General features: G+C 40.5%; 1 protein-coding gene across 2 annotated transcripts in view; it reads right to left on the reverse strand.

Moving 5' to 3' along the window:
- Positions 1 to 18,246, reverse strand: part of LOC129770525 (myosin heavy chain, non-muscle) — a 196,526-nt gene continuing 178,280 nt past the window's right edge. For both annotated transcript variants that reach the window (XM_055773422.1, XM_055773421.1), the window contains 8 exons: positions 17,618 to 17,710; positions 14,809 to 17,548; positions 8,398 to 8,702; positions 7,790 to 8,144; positions 7,316 to 7,725; positions 6,194 to 7,255; positions 5,961 to 6,124; positions 1 to 1,201 (listed from right to left, as the gene is read on the reverse strand). In XM_055773422.1, the coding sequence (XP_055629397.1) occupies positions 1,096 to 1,201; positions 5,961 to 6,124; positions 6,194 to 7,255; positions 7,316 to 7,725; positions 7,790 to 8,144; positions 8,398 to 8,702; positions 14,809 to 17,548; positions 17,618 to 17,710 (5,235 nt within the window). In that variant the 3' untranslated portion in view covers positions 1 to 1,095. The remainder of the gene's footprint in view (positions 1,202 to 5,960; positions 6,125 to 6,193; positions 7,256 to 7,315; positions 7,726 to 7,789; positions 8,145 to 8,397; positions 8,703 to 14,808; positions 17,549 to 17,617; positions 17,711 to 18,246) is intronic.

The following is an 18,246-nucleotide window of genomic DNA, read 5'->3' on the forward strand; positions in this document are numbered from 1 at the left end:
TTTACTTGCAATAATTTTATTTAACGGATTCTTCTGGTTCAACTAGGGACTTTCCTCTTGTTAATAATATAAAAAAGCGAACTTTATCCTTAGGCAGCTACTGATTTTTTCGTTCCACTTATCATTGTTTTGCTTGTTTTGTTAATTGAGAAGTGCTAAAAATGGAATCATTTTGTTGTTATGTGTTCATGTGTGTGTGTGTCTGTGTATGTCTTGTCCGTGTAAAAAGGAAGAAATGGAAAACTTAAAGATGATATAAAAAAATTAAGATAGAAGTTAATTATTTTAATAATAATAATTAAAAACAATCAATTTTCGTAACATATATAAACGTATCTAAATGCTCCTCGGTTCAAATGTTATGAATTTAACCTTCATTTCGATAGTATAAAAACATCCTGCTTCTTTTCCCACCGCTCCTAAAATGATTTCGCGCCCCTTTTTTCCTAGCCCAGTCGCTAACGACGAAATCGCATTCAGTTGCTACTGTTTTTGTTTATTCTTCTATCTCGTTGATCTAGCAAAAATCATGTACGTTTTATACATTCGGTAAAGTACTCAGTGAAATGGTAATTGTTCATAAGGGATTTACTTATTTGCTGATTTATTTTTAATCGTTACTTGGTTGCTTTTTGTTTTAGGAAAATGTTCATCACTTACGCGCTAAATACGTTTTTTTTGTTTCTCTTGCCGACTCAGCTATGACTTATCATCCTCTTTTTCACCGCTGCTATTTCATTTCTTTCTCCTAAATACATTCAAAACGGAAGGAAGGCATGCGTTCCCCCGACGGGTTCGGTAATTCTTCCTTCATTACATTATATTACGAAATATTTTAATACAACAAAGAATGATTTTATTTTGCGTTACCACCAGCTCTACTATCTCGTTCGCACTCTCTCTCTCTCTTGGCATTTGTTTTTCGAATAAAAAAGTACACTCGCGCGCTCATCATTCGCTCATACCTGGGGATACTGATGCTGCTGCTGCTGCTGCTTTTGCTGCTATACTGTTCCGAACTCTATCATACTGCCCCATTCCACTCCAATTCTAATAAAAGTTGGAAAGATAGCTGGAAGACGTGCTCGTCAGTCGTCAGTTGCTGTTGTCCTCACCATCGAGCGATTCATCCTGGACGATCGAGTCGTTCTCGCGCTTCGGTGTCGTCAGTCGGGACGAACTCACGCCAATGCCGCCGCGTCTTGAAAAAATAGGAAAGAGGACAATGTCAGAAAAGCTTGTGCTTATGAACCAATGTATTGACCATTCATAGGGGTTACTGCAGGACAGTCGCGATTGTGTTACGTCACAACGGTGGATTACAATTGCGATCTAGATTGTAGGTTTAAATCTGGGTATACATTGATTAGGAAAGTTACAAGAATTAAAGACTCGAAAGAAGACTCAATATCCAAAGTGCTCTAGTAGGATCAGATGTCAACCGGGAACAAATCAAAATCACAACAGCTTAAAAATGAAGAAGTTGCACAGGAATTCTGAGGCCCATTAGGATTGAGAAGCTTTACGCAGCTATTTGAAAAATAGTAGATTAAGTGGATGACGATTTCTCTGCTGAATTACACCAATGACACCTGACAATTCCTGATATGGCCGATGGAAATTTCTTGGTGTATAGTTATGACTAGGAAAAATAATCTGCATTCTCAGGTTTACGAAAAACTTCACACTAACTTTTGGGAAGGGTTTCTGGTAAGAATATACAGCCATTCCATGCCAAACCAATAAAGTGGTTCTCAGATTTTTGAGAAAATTGATAGTTTTGTTCTTTATCGCAAAACATTTGACCCGTATTTTTTCATTAGGGTAACCATTTCCATTTTAGGGTTGTCCAAAAATTCAACGTTTCCCTTTTTTCCAAAATGACTTTTTTCAAAAATTCATAACTCTTGAACTACCAGACCGATTCAGATGATCGACATATCAAATTAAAGCCAATCACATGCTTTTTGTAAAAATGCCTGCAGAAAAATCGTGACAAGAAAAATTTGTGACAAGCAAATGAAAGACAAATTTCTGCATATATCAAGAACTAATCAAGCAGAAGGAACCAAATTTGGTACAGGTAAACTTCGATATAACGTACATTTCACTTTCAAAATTGTACATTGTATCGAATTGTACGTTATATCGAAGCATAATAAAGTACTCACAAACGTAGTCTATAATACATTATTGAGTTGCTGTTTTAGTCAAGTTAATTAATAACTTCAATCAGAAGACGAAGCCAGCCTTTCTCATGATGTTTCCCTTCGTACTGTTGATTGAAGCTTGATTCATTTAGAATCTGGAATCACCAAACCAGCTGTATTTCGAGATTGATTGAAGGTACAAAACTTGTTTTAGCATCACAATACAGATAATTCATTGTTCTATCAGAAAAAAAAATATTGAAAAAAATTTTCCTTTACACTTTGCAAAGGTGTACGTTATATCGAGGTAAAATGTACGTTATATCGAGTGACGTTATATCGAGGGTATGTTATATCGAAGTTTCCCTGTATATGGAGGTTTTAGGAGGCAATAAATGTTTCTATGGTGGTTTGATACTTTTCCCCGTCCATAAGGGGGTGGGGGGGGTCTGCATTACCCGAGAATGAATCAAGCAAACGGAACCAGATTTGTGCGTGTGGTGGTTTCAGAGGGAGGGGGGTTAGCATAACTCGAGTACTAATCAAGCAAATGGAGCCTAATTTGGGATGTGAGGGTTTTTGGGTATGAGAAATTTTTCTATCATGGTATCATATCCCTTCCTTCTCTGGAATGGAGAGGGCTCCCATAAAAATACTACACATATTCCAACCAAACATGATCATTGGAAATTTTCGGAAAACTCTGAAGGAAAAAGGGAAAATTCTAAAAATTCAATTCGCATATGTTCTACAATTACATATTGACAAGCGTTGTTGGTCCATTTGATGTTTGCGCTAACGAAATTGCTCTTCGTTCGAAAGTGAAAATGGATGTTAATGCGATAAAACTCACTCCTATATCTTTTTCTGTCTATGTATTGTAATTGTAGAACATATGGGAATTTAATTTTCCGAATTTCCCCTTTTTCCTTCAGAGTTTTCGGAAAATTTTCAATTGTCATGATTGGCTGGAATATTGTTGGTTGAAATATGTGTAATATTTTTATGGGACACCCTCTCCATTCCAGAGGAGGGAGGAGAGTCATACCATTATAGAAACATTTCTCATACTCAAAAACCCTCACATCCCAAATTGTGCTTGATTTGCTTTCGAGTTATGCAGAAATTTGTGTTTCATTTGTATGACAGCCCACCCTTAGAGAAGAGGATGGAGAGTGTGTTGATAAGAGTAAAACATCCGATTTGGGACTGTTTTTATTCTATCTTATTTTCTGTATCAAACATTTATTCCACGTAACGGAGAAACATGTTATTTGCAAGTGGTTGAAAAATCTTGAACGAGAATGGTGTCGGAAAATAATCTGATATTATAATGACGAGTTTTGGTAGAAGTACTAGGAATTTTATAGTAAAAGGTAAATTTAATGGGTAGATTAAAAGATCAATCCATGAATAGTTCTGCGATTGGACTCATGAACGTGCGCTTAGTAAGAAAAAGTGGATGTGATAACGAAAAATAAATTTTGGGCGAGACGAAGTTTGCCGAGTTAGCTAGTGTAAATATAAAGTTAGTAAGTGAATGTAATATTTTATAGTATATATGATACATGATTTTATAGTATACATTATGTTAATTTTATGCTAATGAAACCGATTTTCCTCTGCATTGAATAAGTTCGATGTATAGATGAAAATGTGGCAACACTGCTCTAAAGTGCTCTTATTAGGATCAAGGCGCCTAGAGGTATATCCTAAGGTGAGGCCGTTTCGTCACTAAGTTGGGTAGGGAACCGGTATATGAAAACAGTACGGAAGAAAGCAGAAGGGGAATTATTTGCTTGTAGCGTGAAAGAGACAGACTGATCACGAGCGAGCTTCGGCACTAGCGTATTGTGTTTTGTTTACAAACAAAACACAGTAGACTTCCAAGATGGTTGAAGAGTGGTTTTAACAAGTTGGTGGGATATACTTCTAGGCGCCTTGATTAGGATTTTTTTTTTTTCTTTCTTTATTAAAGAGATTTTCAGCCAAAGGCTGGTTCATCTCTAATCTTGATTAGGATGTCTGCGTCTTGTAAAAACTCCGCAATTACAAGTAAATGTTCCGAGGTTTTGCTCTGGACATTGCGAAAGCGACAAATATAATCTTGTATGAAATCTAAATTTCGAAGATGGTATTTGCTCGAACAGTGTCCTGTTATAAGACCTGTAAATGTGCTGAGGTATTTCTTATTAAGACTCAGCAATTTCAGAGTAACTTTAATATTTGGCGGATAAGTTTTTTCGACTTGTTGTACTTTGTAAGTATTTTTACTTTGTAAGTAGTACAGTCATCATATTGGCCACCAACTCCTGGTCTTTCCTTTTCTTCAGCTCACTCTTCAACACACAATCAGAAATTCCACAAAATGTTTCTGGACCAGTGAAGAGTGAATTTGAGCCCCATCTTGCAAGATTGGATTACTAATCGAATAATTAAAAAAGAACTGTAAAATCGTTCTTTACTGAAACTCGTCAAACACGAATCGAAAGCAAGTAGTTTTGTGTAAATGATACAGCTTGATGTGAGGGTTGTTTAATCATATTCCACATTTAAATAGACTAAGCAAGAAACGGTTCAGTTACGGGTAACGAGTATATAAGACCCACTGAACGTAAGTCGATATTCACGATATTTGATAATAAAAGAATAACAATTTGCTTCGTAAGTTCTAGGATAATTTTAGTCGTTCAACCTTGAGCAGTTCTTAATAAACGTGGTAAATTTTTAAATGTTGATCTCCTTCCATTGGCTAAGCAACAAACGCATTCCAAAGACATATGTCACTCCAAAGAACTATGTTCGAGTAATAGTAATGTTCACAAATGATGTATTTCATAGTAAATTTAACCTTTTGCGGTCGGAATTATTTCCCTTGAAAGAGATCCTCTTATCTTTCCACGTTAATAATATTTTGGTTACACCGAGTACCGTTACCTATTGTTCATAGAAACTCCATATACATTCGTGGCAAAGTTCACTAGACATTAGAATTCGTTTAGAAAAAATGTAGACTATTACATCGTTGAATAAAGTTTTTAGTATGATTTCTTGCTGTGGTGGCTGAGAGCAAACAAACGACCGTAAAGGTTTAAAGCATATGAATTGAAACCTCGTACATGAAATGGAATTCGAACGCCTACAGTGAACATATTATACCATGTGGATCAATGAAACGAAAAATAAAAATGAAAACTCATATCGCCAGTTCAAAGGGAAGCTTCGCATCTCAAATGATAACCAGTCATCAGATAAGTTGAGTAGTTTGAGCTGGATGAGACGATAAAATTACTCACAAACGTCACACGAAACATGCAAGATGATTATTAGTAAAAGGGTTTAGCGTTCCGGAAATTCTTCGAACGCACCATGCTTCGTTCCGAAGTAAATATTAGTTCCACGAAAACTTCCAAAACTAATCAAATGCCTAAGCGCGTTACAATTACCTCTCCTTTTTTGGAATACACTATCTTTCCTTGAGCTTATACATAACTATCAATAGTGACAAAGAGTATAATAAAGATTTTCTATCACACCAACATGGGCAACATATACACAAAGCGTTTCTACTACCGTTGTCAACGGAAACTGATGAAAAACCCTCCCATTTGGGTGGTTGCTTTCGAAGCTAACTTTTCCCCCGACTGCGAGAGACTGCATCCCGCGGGAATTCAATCTTTCCGTGCACTAGAGAGGGAAGGAGAGGGGTAGGTTTTTGCGATAAATTTTGTGAATTAACCGAAATGTTTGGCTGTGTATTCCATTGGCTTGCGATGAATGCACAAAACCACGCACGTGTTTAGTACTTACCTCAGTTTCGTTTTGAGCGAGTTAACTTCCCGCGAGAGCGCTTCATGGCTCTCAAGCATATCTTCGCACTCCCGCTGGGCTTTGCGTTTCTGTGTCTTTTCCTTTTGGATCTCCTCCTCGGCCTCGTCGAGATTTCGCTTCAAGATTTTCATGCGGTTGTTCATCTGCGGATTATGAAGCGGAATTAAATTTGGAAATCAACAACAACTGCGAAACCAATCTGTGGAGGTTACCTTCTCGATCTGTTCCTTGTACTGGTCGGCATGTCGCCGCTCATCCTCGATGTTCATCGTGAGCTCCTTGATCTTCTTCTCCAGCTTGCGGTTGGCCTTCTGGCCGGTGAGTCGCTCCTTGGTTTCGTTCTCCAGCTGTTCCTCGAGGTTGGCAATCTTGGCCTCGAGGCTGGCCATCGCTGCTTTCACCTTGGTGCGTTGGGCGGTCTCCAGTTCGGACAATTTTGCCTTCAATTCCTTGTTCTGCCGCTCGAGGCCAGTTTTCACGTTCTCGTACTTCTGCGAGTTGGATTTCTCTGCCTGCAGTTCGGTGGTCAGCTGTTCGACGGTGAGTTGTGCCTTGCGGTTACGGTCCACGAGAAGTTCGGCGTTCGATTGCTCCTCCTCGAGTTCCTCCTCGAGGGCGGCGATGCGAGCCTCCAGTCGTCGCTTTTCATCGATCATGAGCGAGCCCTTGTTGGAGTTGGAATTGATTTCCTCGAGCAGTTCGTCTCGTTCAGCTTCGGCTGCCCGTCGGGCTCGTTCCGAGCTGGCAAAGTCTTCCGATAGTTGCATAACTTCTGCCTCGAGCGCCTTCGCCTTGCGCTCCGCCTCCTTGCTAACGGCAGCTAATTCCTCTTTAGCTGCCTTAGCTTCCTCGGCATCCCGAATGGCATCCTTGACTTGGGTTTGCAGTTTCTTGGCCTGTTTGAGGGCGTCCTCTTTGACCTTGGTGTTCATCTCGAGGGTTGCTTCGATGTCCTTCAGGTCACCTTCGAGTTTCTTCTTGGCCGCTACGGCAGCCGTTCGCTGCTTCCGCTCCTCGTCCAGTTCAGCTTCCAGATCACGGAGCGCTTTCACCAGACCCCGTCGCTTCTCTTCGGACTGTTCCTCCTTAGCTTGGATGTCCCGCTCGAACTGTGCGCGTAGTGCTTGCATGTTGACCTCGAGGCGTAGCTTGGCATCTTCCGTGAGCTGCAGATCGTCTTCCAACTCTTCGTTTTGTGCTTTCAATTCGGCTAGTTGGCTTTCTAGCGCACGCTTGGCCTTCTCCAGCTCATGAACGTTCTTGTCAGCTGTTCCCTGTAAAGAAACATTGAGATAGTAAATTTTTCCAGGACAGATGAATTCCCCAAAATCTACCTGAGTATTAGCCAACTCGTCCAGCTCGTTCTGCAGTGCCTTGCGTTTGCTTTCCAGGTCGTCAATCTTCTCGTACGCTTCGTCGAGTTCTCTCGTCAACGAGAGAACCTTGGTTTCTTTCTCCCGAGCTTCCCGTTCCGCTGCGTCCCGCTCTTGGGCGTTCTGTTCGCTGACGGCCTTCTCTTCGGCGAGCACTTTGTCGAAGTTCTTCTGTTTCTTCTCCAGCTCGAGGACCTTGGTGCGTTGGGTTTCCAGCTCGATGGTAGCGTCCTCCAGTTCCGACTGGATCTTCTTTTTGCTCTTGTCCAGCCGATCGTTAGCCGCCTGCAGTTCCTGGATTTGTCGCTGCAGGGTTTCGATATCCTTGTTCATTTTCTTCTTCGATTCCTCCAACTCCTTCGCAATGTCAGCTGTAAAAAACGCAATAAATGAGCATATATCTGAGTAGCAAAACAATGAACAAAAATATCATACAGTCTTCCTCAGATCGCCTCTTCATCTCTTGGATGGTTATGTTCAGCTCGGCCAACTTCTTCTCGTAATTTTTCTTGGTCTCCTCATCCTCCTCCAGTTGTTCCTGGAGCGCTTCCTTCTCACTCTCGAGCTGTCTCAGTTTGGAGCTCAGCGCAAGCTTCTGGCGAGTTTCTTCCTCCAACAGCTGCTGGGCTTCTGTGAGCTGACTCTCCATGTTGCTGGCACTTTTGATTGCGGCGGATGCTTTCAGTTCGGCTTCATCCAATTGTTGGGTGATGTTTTCCGACTCCTGTTGCAGCTTATTGACCTTATCCTGCAACTCCGAACGAGCGCGATCTACCTCGGCTAGTTTAACCTTTTGGGAGCGGGAGAAAGACACCGATTAGCTGCACTGATGGAAGGATGTATATCACGCACAGATATTCAAACGAATGGAACCGAAACATTACATGTAAATACTCAACCCGGTCCTTTTTATGTGGAAATCAAATGAAAACGAACGTATCATTCGTTGGCATGCAAAATATTACAACATAACTCATAAGATATCCGAACGAAATACGAAACAAAACAATTCAAACAGCGAAACTGCCCCGCCGTAAACTAACCTGTAATTCCGCAATCTGAGTCTCGGCTTGCTTCCGGCGCCGATCGCCCTCCTGGCGAGACTGGTTGACGTTCCTCAGCTCGGTAGCCAAATCGGCATTCTCCGCCTCCAGCGCTTGTTTCGCCTTCTCCAAGCCACCCTTCAGCTTTTTGAAATTCTCCAGCTGCTCATTGATGGAGGAAATTTCCTGAGCGTGTTTGTGACGCATATCCGATATGTGACTTTCATGGTTGGACGATTCATCCTCCAGTGTTTTCTTGAGTGTTGCGACCTCCTGTTCACGCTTGGAGCGCAACTCTTGCTGGGCTATCGATGGACAGAAATCAAGCGTTAAATTGTGTCGATTAAAAAATTGCGCAACGATCAATCATCAACATTTTTATTATGGCGAAAATTGCAGCTCTTTGTATTTTGTGTCTAAGGCATATTACATAGTTGTTTGTGAAATCCTGTTTAATTTTGTGATAAATTGTAACCAGCTGAATGCGTAATTGATACTGCAAAAGATAAGTATAAGTTGCTACCGAAACTCTATCTTCTCCTAACCTCCTCACTCTGCACTTTCGTGTTTTTTATACTAAATACACCGATTGACTATTGGTTGTTCGTATTCATACTGTTGAATAGTTAGATTGTTCTTTTGTCTTTGTTATCACCCGATAATTCACCGAAAAAATTTGAGTTGTGCAGAAAAAAATATTAGAAACTAATCTGACATCACTGGAAATGTCAAATTTTTGTTCCTGTTAGCAATCGACGCTAAAGTCTGGTTTAGAGTTCCCGTGAACGTGAACTTGAACAGGTGGTGGAATAGTACGATCATTTCACGGTGAACTACATTGCGAACATACAACTCAAAAAATCGTGGTGAATAGAATAATTTTGTTCACGTTCACGTTCCTATTAAAAGTTCGGCAATAAACGTGAAGTAAATAAACATCGATCTTCAATAAAGTAATTCGGATAAAATATACAGTTGTTCACGAATCAACCCGAAGCAACGAAGTTTTTTAACCCGCGCAGAGATCCGATTGAATGAAATTGCATCCATATCAAAATTTTCATTCAAAACTAGAAAATTGCTAAACATATCCCATTACAGTTCACGGTGAAATAATTTTCAGAATGCCTTGGGACATTCGAACGTGAACATGAACGGGGAAATATTTTGACGTCTATATTCACCACTGTTTTCATGTTCACGTTCACCGAAGTCGGTGAACTATGGTGAGTTCACCAACATCTCGATTCCACGGTGGAAATTCAGAACCGTTGTGAAATATTGAATTAATCCACTTTTATCAATATGAATTGTGTTTAAACATGTTTTTCAACTAGAAAATGTTTCTTCCTATCGTTTCAAGATGTTTTCCTCGTGATTTATATATGGACTGATGAATTATTAACAAAAAAGTGTTTGTCCGCGTTCACGTTCACGGGAACTCTAAACCTACCTTAAGACGCAACGATTTCTTGACGTAGAACTACGTCTTTCATTAAGGGTGCTAAATCAGAAAACAGGTCACGTTTTTATGAAATAAAGTTGACGTTAATAACTATTTTTGCCGCGAACGAATTTTGGCGATTTACATCCTAAACGAATCGGAAATTCCCTAAGATTTGTTTAATATGCTATACATTAGAATCCTCTGGTTTGTAAATGTTTGTAAATGGTTTCATGTGAAAAAAAATCATGAAAACCTTAAGCGTTTCCATTTTTTCATACATTTGATCTGTCCATTTGTGTGCCTTCCCGAACAGAGCTGTCAATAACGAGCAACTTATCGACGACCAACGAAGGGGAAATCGTAGGATTTAAAGTCTCCGTTTGTCACGTCAAGCGCAGCATTTACGGACTCGAGCAGCCCTCTCGAGCATGGAATAAGAAGACCGACGGAGTTCTCCAGTCCATCAGGCTGATGCCAACACGTATCTGTATATCCGCAACCATGATAGAAAGGTGATCCCCAGCAACACTCCAAGCTATGCTGTTTAGGAGAACTCAAACACTTTTTGGGGATCCACGTGACGAGGAACGGTGACCATTACCCTCTCGATCAACACATCTAAAACATCTAAAAGCTGATTCGACGATTCTGACACGATGAATCCAAGACGAAATCCGAAAGTGCCAATTGACTCCGGATACCTCAGGTAAAAGGGGGAGTGTGCATTGCCTACAAACACGTCACTTTGTAATCTGGTAAATTGTTTGCTTTACGTTTCGGTCAACACTCGACTGGAGATTTGCTGGGTAGAAAAGTCACAATCCCAACAAACCGCGAATGGACCAAGCAAAGAGAGTCCTTCGATGCTTGAAGACCACAAAGAACCATCGTCTGCACCTGGTATCCGAATGCGGCGAGATGACAGTCCTCAGAATAAACGGATAGGCTAAAACCTAAAATTCATAAAAGCCACGGGTCAAATCTATATATATATATATATATATATATATATATATATATATATATATATATATATATATATATATATAAATGGATTTCTGTCTGTCTGTCTGATTCTTATGGACTTGGGATGTGAGGGTTTTTGGGTATGAGAAATGTTTCTATAATTGTATGACACTCCTATGGAATGGAGGGGGGTTCCATTAAAATATTACACATATTTAAACCAAAAATATTCCAGCCAAACATGACAATTGAAAATTTTCAGAAAACTCTGAAGGAAAAAGAGAAAATTCGGAAAATTAAATTCCCAAATGTTTTATAATTACATGTGACAAGTGCTGTTAGTCCATTTGATTTTTTTTTTTTTATATAAATCGTTTATTTTTACAGGCTCAGTTACATTAGTTTAAAGGAGCCGAATTCTCACTAGTCCATTTGATGTTTACTAGCGAAATTGATCTTTGTTTGAAACTGGAAATGGATTTTAATGTGATGAAACGAACTTCTATATCTTCTTCTATCTATACCAAAAAAAAAAGGATCGTCAGATGTGTTGATAAGAGCAGAACTCAAGGAAGGAATTGTCCGATTTAGGACTGTCTTTATTCTATCATATTCTCTGTATAAAATATTTATTCCATGTAACGGAGTTGTTATTTACAAGTGGTTGAAAAATCTTTAACGAGAATTGTGTCTGAAAATAATATGATATTATAATAATGAGTATAGTTAGAAATACTAGGAATTTTATAGTAAAAAGTAAATTCAACGGAGATGAATAGAAGATCAATCAATGAACAGTTCTGCGATTGGACCCATGAACTTGCTCATGGTAAGAAAACGTGAATGTTTGAAGGTATTGATAACAAAAAAAACAAATATTTGGCGGGACGAAGTTTGCCGGGTCAGCTAGTATTCGATAAATCTGGAGATTGGAACAGTTAGTCTGACAAATTTGGCAGTCAAGTTACAGTGAACTCAGAAGATACTATGGGATGGCTTGACGAGAGAGCAAGTGTTTATTCTTGTGATTTGGCTAGGCTGACCAAACGTACCGTTTTTAAAGGGACAGTACCATTTTTTCGACCGATTTTGAGTGTCCCATCTTTTTGTCAATTTGTACCGTATTTTGAGTATACAGAAAATTTTGATATTCCTCCATATTCCACCATCATTATTTTCAATAATCTCATTCGAATGAACATCTGATGAATGAATTCGGATTTACAATGTTGTATTTGCATAGACTTCACAAAACTGTTTTCAACATGCAATCAATATTGAAAGCTCCGTTGTAAAACTTAATAAATATCTTCATATTTACACGATACGTGTGGAAACATTGAAGAGTTTTTGTGATTTTGTCGTTGAATATGATACTAATTTGTTTGAGCAGGGTAACACATGATTCCTTTTTCTTGGACGTTCTGTCGAGAGAATTCTTAGTGTTTTTAAAGGATTACGCTCTTATTTTCTTTCACAAGAAAAGTGTCCTGTTGTACTACGGAATTTACCTTAAAAATCGATGCTTAAAACTATGATTGCTTTCTACCAGTGACATTAATTGGTGACCTTTCAAACATTTATTCGTCTTGTAATTAGATCAAATTTAGCAAACTCTCTTCAGGCCCGAAGGAAACAATCCATTGTGCTGGTACGGGATGTGTTGGCTCTGTTAGACCGAATCTATCTTTCCCTCAAAGCTATCGATCTCAGTGTGTGAACATTAAAATTGTCTAAATCTTCTTTTGTACCCTCCTCTATATGATAAAAATATGCCTTCCTACTAACTTCGAGTCGTCTGAGTTTAATCGATATCCCATCCTATTAACCGTAGAATAAGCAAACTGTAAACTTCACTTCATACTTCAGCATTAAAAATAGATTTAGAATTTGGTTTCATCAAATTTATATAACTGAACCTGTAAGAATAAACGACATAAAAGAACTCTTCAACATAAAAGGAAAGAAGTATTTCTGATTAGTGAGGAGCAAAGTGGTTTGAAAGCTTAGTTGATTCAGATGAAACACAGTAAACGAAATCCATTTAAACTGTGAATAATTTTACGATACTGCGTTGGAGTATATTAAAAAATGAAAATTTATTCTAGTAAACACACAACAGTATAAATGGGTTTTTATTAAAGTCCATTTCTAACTGACCATTCAAAGTAGCATTAGAAAAATACTTCTTGTTCAGATAAATGATGAACAATATGTGGACAACGGAAAAGTCACGGCTCAATATTGAAATCATAAATGATTGTCAAATAGAACTGGATTGTCGAATGTGGCAAAATTTATGGGAAAATTTCCAAAAATCATGATTTTTTTGAATATTTTTTTCTTGGTAGAGAACACAGTAGGTACATATACAGCCAATCCAGGCGAAAACGTTTCGTTAAAATTGGTACACCCATACCTCGCTTTACGGCCTAGATCCGTTCCACGAAACTTGGCCGGAAAGCGAAAAGCCGTATAAGGAATCAATTATTATAAAACAAATTCATACAAATTCAATCAGATCGGTGCCAAATTTATAAAATATGTAACATGGCTTGTTATTTAATATGTATTTTATCTTTTTATTTCATTTAAAATCGAAATTACATACATAACAAGTACATACATTTGAACATTATATAATAATAGACTCCGAAAATCAACAATAATTCATAAACAAAAATAAAACAAGTTCATGTTACATAAAATATGTGTATGTATAATGCAATTCCATACCAAACCCACACTATATCAATATATCGGTCGTCTAAATTGGTTCAGATATTAAAAAAGATATGAATTTTTGAAAAAAGTCATTTTTGAGTAAACGGGAAAAAGTTGATTTTTCGGAACACCCTAAAATGTAAATAAGCACCTCTATGAAAATTAAGAAATACTGGTCCACTATTTTCCGACAAGGAACGAACCTACCACTTTTCACGAAAATTTGAAAACCACTATATCGGTTTGACATGAAGTGGCTGTATATCGACATTGAAAAACAGTTTTTCTGCCGTTATAACGAACAATTTTAAGCCGTAAATCGAAAACCTGTCTTAATTGGAGAGGGCCGTTTTAGCGAAATGCCGTATAAAGAGCGGCCGTATAGCGAGGTATGGGTGTAGTTTAGTTTTTTATCGCATATTAGACCCGTATTTTTTTATTTTTTTGTTATTAGGGTTCCGGTTTGGTATGGAATGGCTGTACAAGAATGTTGAATTGTTTGGTTTTATTCTCGGTTTCATTCACTCAATAATATTCTTAAAAAAATGGGTTTTTGATTTTTTTGCTTACGTGTCCCGATTTTGTCCGGAACTATTTGGTTGGCCTAGATTTGGCTGAACTGAAAGATTTGCTGTTTACTACTTTTAAGCATGGCCGAAGGAACTTGTGAATAGATGAAGTTTAGTGAATTACCGGTATCACAAAGAGGTGATTTCATATCCGCAGATTAAATCAGTTCATTTTTATTTGCAAATCTGATTATGTATTAATTAGTTATGAACTAGATATTCGACCAACTCAAACATAGGTAGGGAAATGAGGCGGGACCTTCATCGTTATTAACCCATATGAGGTCAAGGGTTCGAAAAATCGAACAGCAACTTTGATAATTCTTCTATGCTTTGAAAAGCAACCATATGGTAAGGTGTTGGCATCAAATGATAGCATAGTTTATAAGTTACCAGTCACTCCCAATTTAATTAAATTTTGTATAATTTTATTGGGCAACAAATGCGGTTCAAATCAACTAATAGCGGAAAGTATATAACATGACAAAAAACAAAACTCAATTCATGAACAAAAATATAGGTTTCGGCCAATGTTTTTGTTTGGCGATTTTTCGATTTTTTGTCATTTTCCGGAAAATTGATGAAGGGAAAAGAATAATTCTTGACGATTGGGGTTTCTCTAACGCCAAGAATCTAAATTACCCCAATGCCTTTCTTGAAATAAAAATATTTTTTACAGCATGATCGTTAATGGGTTAAACTCACCTGCGGTCGTGTCCAGTGAATCCAGCAGTTCATTTTTCAGCGCCTCCAGCTCCTCGTTCAGATCGCGTTTCTGCTTCTCGGCCTTGGAGCGGGCCAGTTTCTCCGCCTCCAAATCCTCCTGAATCTCCGCCAGCTGCGACTCCAGCTCGCGCTGAGCCTTCTGGGCGGCAGCTTTAGCCGCGGATTCCTCATCAATTCGGAACAGCGTTTGCGTGAGCTCCTCCTCGCGTTTCACCAGCTGCTGTTGCATCTCCTCAATCTGTGCCCGGCGCTCATTTATTTGCTCCTTCAAATCAGCCACTTCGGTTTCGATCTTTCGCTTGGAACGATCCGATTCCTGACGTTGCTGGTGATCTTTTAGCAGCCTTTCCTCCAGCTCGGCGATAGTGGACTCGTGCTTCGCCTTAAGCTTAGCCAGATGCTTGGCTTTCTCTTCCTCTTCGGCAAGGGTCTGCGACAAGTCGTTGGCACGTTCTTCGATAATTTTCTTCTCCTTCGACAGCTTTTGGTTCTGATCCTCGGTCAGAGCGATATCTTCCTCCATCTTCTTCAACTTGCCATCCAACTGCACCTTCTCCAGCTGCAACTTCTGACGGGCAGCTTCCTCCTCCTCCAGCTGTTCCTCCAGATCTTGGATGTTGATCTGAAGCTTCTTCTTTTCGCTAGTTAAGGCATTGACGCGTTCTTCCTCCTCTTCGATGCGGGCTTCCAAATCCTGCATGAGTTCTTCAAGTTCCTGCTTGCGGGCCGCCAGCCTGGCCCTACCCTCCTCGGCCTCGGCGCACAACTCGATCTCAGCCTGGAGTTGTTCCGCCAGGTGCGTTTTCTCTTCGATTGCCTGCTGGAACTTCCTCTCGTACTCCTGAGAGTTTCTGGACAAGTTTTCCAACTTATCGCGAATCTGCCGCAACTCATCTTCCTTCTGTACCAACTTTTCCTCCTGCTTAGTAACCTCCAGCAGCGGTTTCACCTTCGTATACAATCGCCACCACTGCCAGTTACGCAACTTCAGATAGGCCGCACAGTTACGTTGTATAATTCGGATAGCATTCAACTGCTGAAGGCGCTTCTGATAGTTGCGACGAGCCAGGAACCCACGACAGTACGCCTGGAAGTTGACGATTAAATCGGTGATCTTATAATCACGCTCCTCCTCCAAATGGGCCAACACTCCAGCCCGGAAGAAGATCTTCGATTGCCCAATGCGGTACAGATTGTTGTCCAGCTCGAGGGCCCGAATCATCTGCTCGCAAGCTCTCTTACCATCCATGAAGCCCTTCGGAATAACGTTCGGAGTGAGTAGTTCATACCGCTGGCGGAACTCCTGGAAGGGAATACGATTGGGAAAGCCCTGGCGACATATACGGATACCTTCGAGAACACCATTACAGCGCAGCTGGTCGAGAACCAGCGGAGCGTCAATTTTGCCAGCCCGTTTCTCGTGGTTAGGAATGATGCAACGAACAAAGTTCGGATTCGTGTTGCGAAGGGTGTCCATAAGCTTGGCCAGTTGTTCCTTGTAGAGGTGGGAAACCGTTCGGAACATACCCTTGCGGGTACGGGCACCAAACTGGGTGTCGGTGAGCGCTTGCTGAGCCATTCCCACAATCTCGGCATCCTTCCAGATTTGAACCACGAACGGATCTTGGGAGCTTTGCAGCAGCGAGACAATGTTTTCGTTCAAAGGGTCCATATTTTTCATCAACCACTTGGTTGCGGAGTAGTCGACCTTACCGGCGTAGTGCACCACGGCGAAATCGGCAACCCCTCGGAAGTCGGTCTTCATAAACTTAGGGTGCATGGTGTGGGCGGTAGCAAGCTTCTCGACGAAGGTCTTATCGGTTGCCTTGGGGAACCAACATTCCTCATCCAGCAGCGCCATGATACCACCTGGTTTGTCGATCAAATCGATCGTTGGCTGCAGATCCAGCCCAAAATCGATAAACTTCCATTCGATACCCTCGCGTTGGTACTCTTCCTGCTCGAGGATGAACATAGTGTGATTGAACAGTTGCTGCAGCTTCTCGTTGGTGTAATTAATGCAAAGCTGCTCGAACGAGTTCAGATCGAAGATCTCGAAGCCAGCCATATCGAGTATACCAATGAAGGAGGCACCCTGTCGCTTGGTTCGGTCCAGCGATCGGTTGATGCGGTTCACCAACCACTTGAACATCTTCTCGTAGCATGCCTTCGCGATGGCCTCCACCGCGAACTCCACCTGCTCCTTGGTTTGTGCCTTGGTGACAAAATCCCGGCCCACCTTGATGCGTGGCGTCAGGAACGCCTTGGTCATGTCCGTCACGCTTAGTCCCAGCAGGTGGGCGATCTTTTGTGCGACCGTATTGTCCGGCAGTGTCGCCTGATCCGAGCTGCGCTCCTGCTTGAACTTCATCGAGCCGAACAGCAGCACCGCGCTGACGATGCGGAAGATTGAGTTGAAGTCCTCCTCGGTCATGCCCATGATGTGCATGCTCTTAACGGTGGCCTGGTACTCGAGGTGATCGTCCACTCCGGGCACCGGGAGGTTCCCGTTGGACAGGAACGGGTACGACTTCATGTCGTCCAGAATGAACTTTTCGCGCTGCTCGGGTGAAGCGCCCGCCAGCAACTGGTAGAAAATGTGGAATGTACGCTCATCCTTCGCCTGGCGAATGGCACGGGACTTCTCCAGCAGGTACGTCTCGATGTTGGCACCAGAGATGTACCCGGAGGCGTCGAAGTTGATCCGGATGAATTTACCCTGTGAAGAAAGATGGCGAAAGTTGGGATACAGCTAGCCGGTTAAATTATGCGGCCGGTCGATACTTACGAATCGGGAAGAGTTGTCATTCTTGACGGTTTTAGCATTACCGAAGGCTTCCAGGATCGGGTTAGCTTGCAGAAGTTGCTGTTCCAGTTCTCCCTGTGATGTCACGCAAACAACATCCGCAACGAAGATTGATGGATAAGAAGATAATATAGATAATTAGTTTAAACATTGTCTGCACTTATTGCGCTTGTGTAGACAGAGGAGGAAGAGCCCATCACATTTTTCTCGGTGTATGATACAAACAAACCCTATTGGATTTTGTCTATTTGCTATGGGAAATTTCAACCAAAGAACCTGGATTAAATGTAGGGAAGAAACTATAGTTTTGAAGCTAACCGAATTGTTAGTGGCCCAGCATGCATTCGAATAGAACAAATAAAATAAACTTTGCATTCATTGCATACCTTATTGTCTAATTTTCAATGAATTGTGGCAAGCTATCAGCGATGGAAATGCAAGCAATATAAAGCACATTGTAAACGTATAAGCATTTTGTCATAAATATAAATCATAATTTCGTTCGAACTGCCCAAGCAGCATAATATTATTGTCGCTAAAATTGTACTTTTCTCTATGACGAATATAATGGTTATTTTTGAAATACTGATCACTGATTACTTCTGAAAGAT

The sequence above is a fragment of the Toxorhynchites rutilus genome, chromosome 2 (assembly GCF_029784135.1).
Source record: "Toxorhynchites rutilus septentrionalis strain SRP chromosome 2, ASM2978413v1, whole genome shotgun sequence".
Taxonomy (NCBI): domain Eukaryota; kingdom Metazoa; phylum Arthropoda; class Insecta; order Diptera; family Culicidae; genus Toxorhynchites; species Toxorhynchites rutilus.